The sequence below is a fragment of the Cydia pomonella genome, chromosome 6, assembly GCF_033807575.1.
Source record: "Cydia pomonella isolate Wapato2018A chromosome 6, ilCydPomo1, whole genome shotgun sequence".
NCBI lineage: Eukaryota > Metazoa > Arthropoda > Insecta > Lepidoptera > Tortricidae > Cydia > Cydia pomonella.
This window is the reverse complement of record NC_084708.1, coordinates 17,434,076-17,438,744: the sequence shown is the minus strand read 5'-3', so window position 1 is coordinate 17,438,744 and position 4,669 is coordinate 17,434,076. Positions and strand designations below refer to the sequence as shown.

At 37.7% G+C, this 4,669-nt stretch overlaps 1 protein-coding gene across 1 annotated transcript; it reads left to right on the top strand.

Moving 5' to 3' along the window:
- The first annotated feature begins 1,430 nt into the window (after positions 1-1,430).
- LOC133519147 (uncharacterized) lies at positions 1,431-4,373 on the top strand. Its single transcript, XM_061853096.1, has 3 exons — positions 1,431-1,513; positions 2,060-2,203; positions 3,405-4,373. Exons 1-3 carry the CDS (start codon positions 1,508-1,510, stop codon positions 4,317-4,319), a joined length of 1,065 nt encoding a protein of 354 aa, XP_061709080.1. The 5' UTR covers positions 1,431-1,507; the 3' UTR covers positions 4,320-4,373.
- The last annotated feature ends 296 nt before the right edge of the window (positions 4,374-4,669 follow it).

Here is a 4,669-nt window from a genome sequence, read left to right as displayed (position 1 = left end):
AGAAAAAATATATTGTGATGACAGATGCTACGAGTCACGTGACTAATTCCATAAGTTATTTAAGTTTCGATTGGGGTTTTCTATCAACGTTTGTCATGTTCACTAGGCCCCTTCGGGACTATTTCACCACGGTCTCAATGAGGGCTATCGTTTTTGTGCTCACTAGTTGGCGCCACTATAGATGGTGGTCCAGAAAAAAAGCTCTGAAAATTCTGCAATGTTTATTAAAAAAAATATATATAATATATTGCCGCTTTATAAACCTGTTTAATTTTGCATATATATTAGTTTCCATTTTTTTTAAACCACTAACATTTATGTATATAACATCTAATGTTTACCATGAATAAACAAGGAGTGAAAAATTCGATAAAAATGCTTGTAACCCCACAAATATTATGTATTTGACATTTTGAAAGACCTCCGTCTACAATAGCGCTCCTAGCGGCGAAGTTAAACGCCCTTATTGACACCTATCACTGACAAATTTCTGTCCATTTCTTGCTCGATAAGTAACAACGGCACTTAGCGTCAATATTTAATTGTTGTTCCAGCAATGTACAGCGAATCATCACTGTCAGGGTTCATAGTTGTACATCACCGAGGTGAAACAGGAGCCGCCGTAGTTAGACTTAAATAGACTTCTCTAATTGGTTCTGCAACTGTTTTGGCATAGTAAAACTAGTGGCTCTGTGAACTGTACCCCTAGTGTAAATCTATTCGATCGCGTAACGTGACGTACGCGTTTGCGTTAAGTCTGATTTTGTATGGGATTTTGAGTTTCTAAAACGTTCCGCTTGGCGCGTTGTGTCAAAATCCCATACTAAATGAGACTTAACGCAAACGCGTACGTCACGTTTTGAAATTGAATAAATTTACACTAGGGGCTCAGTAAACCTCGCGTGCATAACTTAAAACTGGCTCTGTTATTTTGAAAAAAAAAAAACAAAAACAGAATAGACATAAAATCTATTTAATCATCAAATCTGCTCACAAGAATTTCAAGTGAATCAGTTTAGAATTGCAACCTGTAGAGAAGAACATACAAAAGCATTTTTGCCCAAGTTGAAACGGACACCTTCACTAATGCTCGGCCAATTATGTCAAACTATAAGTCGATGTAAAAGTTGCTACATGAACTTAAAAGTCTTAAAACTACTCATTTATTAAATACAATTTTTACTGCCTGGCCTAGCAGCTTTGCTTGGCTTGTTGCTTACTTCTGTTCTGTTCTTTAAATCAACAATGATTTTATTATTGCCAGACTATCAATAACACGTAAAGATAAGTATGTCTAAAGTAAACGCAATAAAAGCTGGACCTCATAAATTCAGATCTGTAAGATTCCTGCAATTTTTCGTGTAGCTCCAATAAGCTTGTCCGCTGGACGCCCATCTAGTTGCTTTCTTTGTAACGCAAAGGCGGGGTGTCAGGTACTCAGTATATAAGGACTCGTCACAAGATTTGCTCGCGTATTACTGTGTGACGCCTCTCTAGTGTCTCCAAAATGAAGGTACGGAAGCCTTGGTCGGACCGGTCGAATACAGTGTGACTAGTGAATCACGGTGGCTATTTAATTATGATCTGTTCAATCAGTGGTACTTGCTGTGATATGAGATGTGACATGAACTTAATGAAATTGACAATGTGTTTCTATTATTTATCTTTTACATATATCTTTGATTGTATTATAAAGATTGTTCAGTAGGGCTCAATTCTATTTGTTTTAATGACAGTGTGTGACATAGAACTCGAATGCTCGTTTTCATCATGGCAGATCTTTTGGTGTTCCGTCCTTGAAGAAGATTAGCGATGTCAAGCTGTAAAATCTGATAATATTAAATAGTAACACATATGGAAAATAACTTTATTAAAAATGGAAATACGGAAAATTACAGAATTAAATAAAAAAATAATTTTGTTATGATATGATACTTTTATATCGTCAAAATAACCTTAAAATTCGAACAACTATTAACATATTAGTAGAAATCATCATCCTACAATGTATACTATCTTAAAAAAAACAGATTGTGTTAAAGTCCATTTTTGCATGTAGGTCCTAGGTCTAACGGTGATATGCGCGTTGCTGGGAGCGGCAGCGGCGGGCGCGGCGCTGCCGGTGGCTTCAACCCTCTTCAAGACCATCATACCAGCTCAAACTAAATCCTTTGGATATTCTACTACGCAATACATCAATGCTGTAAGTAATCAATGAACTAAGGTTTAATTCCACAATAAAGTGGATTAAAAGATTCGATGGCTTCTAGTTGCTTAATAGGTTGCCAAAAGAGGAAATCGGGCTTTTTATAGAATGTAGGTATATACAGGAAAGCGCTTCTTATGATGAGGAGGAGCGATTCGATGACCATTTAATTGAATATTTTTTTCGATTAATTGATTATACAAAAGTATTACAACATATCTGATACTTACAGATTTATAGATCTAGGATGTCGAGTGTGCTTGACCTAGTTGCATAGTATAAAAAAAAAACATTTTTTTTGTAATAATGATTAAATTAATATATGTATAGAGACAGGAATAAAGACGAATCTATTGATATACCATTGATTAAAATCGGTTGGCAGTTGAACGATTAAAATCGGTTGCAGTTATGATGGAACTTATGAACGGACATTCAGGTCAATAAAGGGTACTTAGTTAGTTTAAGCTTAAATGAACACTTTTTCATGGGTTTTATAAAAAAATGGACGGCTTTTATTTTTCCATATAAAATAATTCAGCAAGCAATGTATCACCATTAACTGAAATCGTCGCATTAATGACGCGACGTCACAATCTTACAAGTGATCACGATGTTCACTTCGAAACAACTTGCCGATTTTAAAAAATCAAAATTAAGTTTTGTCAAGAATTTCATTTTTGATACAAGCTTGACGGTACTTTCCTTTCCACAGAGAACTAATACTCATTGAAGCAATTCTAACAAACCCAAACACAATTATGTTTCGCTGATTTATCACAGATTTCCAATGGCTAATACCTCCTGTCTCCATCATGAGATCTGCTCGATGTTATAATTAAATTGTCACCCAAATTAGGTATTTGTGTAAATTTTCAGCTTCTTTGTAAATTGGGAAGTGAATCAAATTAAACTTGCCTGATTTGACCCGTACAAACATAGTTACAATTTACATAAAAAAATGTATGCCACCACGGTGGCAAACAAGCATACATTTCATACCACGAAAACCTACGTCGCGCTTGAGTTTGTGGTTTCAATTTGACTATGACTATTAAAGTTTTTTTATTGACTAGCCTAAAATACAGCGTTGTATCTGTTGGACCCTGATCACATTTTTATAAATTTAGTTATAAGATATTTTGTATCAAATTCCTGTCTTTGTCAATATTTCGTTTTATTTTGTTTTTGTCAACAGTTGCCGACTTCGTACTCGATTGGACTGCGTCCGCAAATAACATACCAGTTGCCTCAATTCAGTTCTGTTGCTCCCCAATACACTCATTACGCGATCCCCGGTGGCTCAACGTACTTCTCTTCTTTTGCATCCTTTCCGTTTTACCCTGGAGTAGCTTCTGTCGCTCCAGTTGCTTCTATTCCCACTGCAGTAGCAGCGCCCAGCTACCCGGGCTTACAGCCCGTATCTCCCGCTTTTCCAACGCAACCTGAGAATACTCCCATCTTCCCTACACAGCAACCAACACCCACAACTCCGGGTCAACAGGCCGGAGATTCTGACACAGCCGTCGTAGATTCAATAGATTTCCCGAACCAGAATCAACAAAAGGAGAATAAACCTTCCGCGCCCCAGTTTCCCCCTGCTAGCAGTTTTCCGAGCTACCCTCAAACTTTACAAGATTTTCCGGGGATACCCCAGATCCCTCAAGGATCAGAACAACCTCAAATCCCTCAGGGATCTGAAGGACCATCTTTCCCACAAACCCCACAGGGTTCTGAGCAGGGACCTTCATTCCCCCAAATCCCTCAATTCCCCCAAGGATCTGAGCAGGGACCTTCATTCCCCCAAATCCCTCAATTTCCTCAAGGATCTGAGCAGGCACCTTCATTCCCCCAAATACCTCAATTCCCTCAGGGATCTGGCCAGCCATCATTCCCACAAATTCCACAATTCCCTCAAGAGGGCTCTGAACAGGGACCTTCTTTCCCACAAATTCCTCAATTCCCACAAGGTTCCGCGCCAGGTTTTCCCCAATTCCCGCCTTTCACCCCGTCACCAGCTCCTTCACCTTCGCCACCGGCTACTTTCCCTGGCGTTGATAATACAGACAAAGGCTTGAACGATGAAGACACGATATCCGTTGAATCGGCGTAAGTTTAAGGTTTACCTAATTATTTTGTAAATAAAAAATGATTTTCACAAAAATTATTTCCTTATCATTATCAGTCTTATCACTTATATTCCCATATCTACACAAATGGCCTGATGTTTTAATTCAAACATTAATTAATAGGTATAAAGCCCCATTTAGACGGTTTAAGAACTTGCATGTAATATTCAACAATTACATTTAAATCAACAATTAAAACTTTCGCGTTTTGAACATTTATTTATGTATTACCTTTATTTACCGACCGCGGCGACCATGACCAGTGAAATCTAGTCGAAACGCCGGGAAATAAAGGTAATAAAATAAATTGGCTATATACCCGGTTATAAATAAC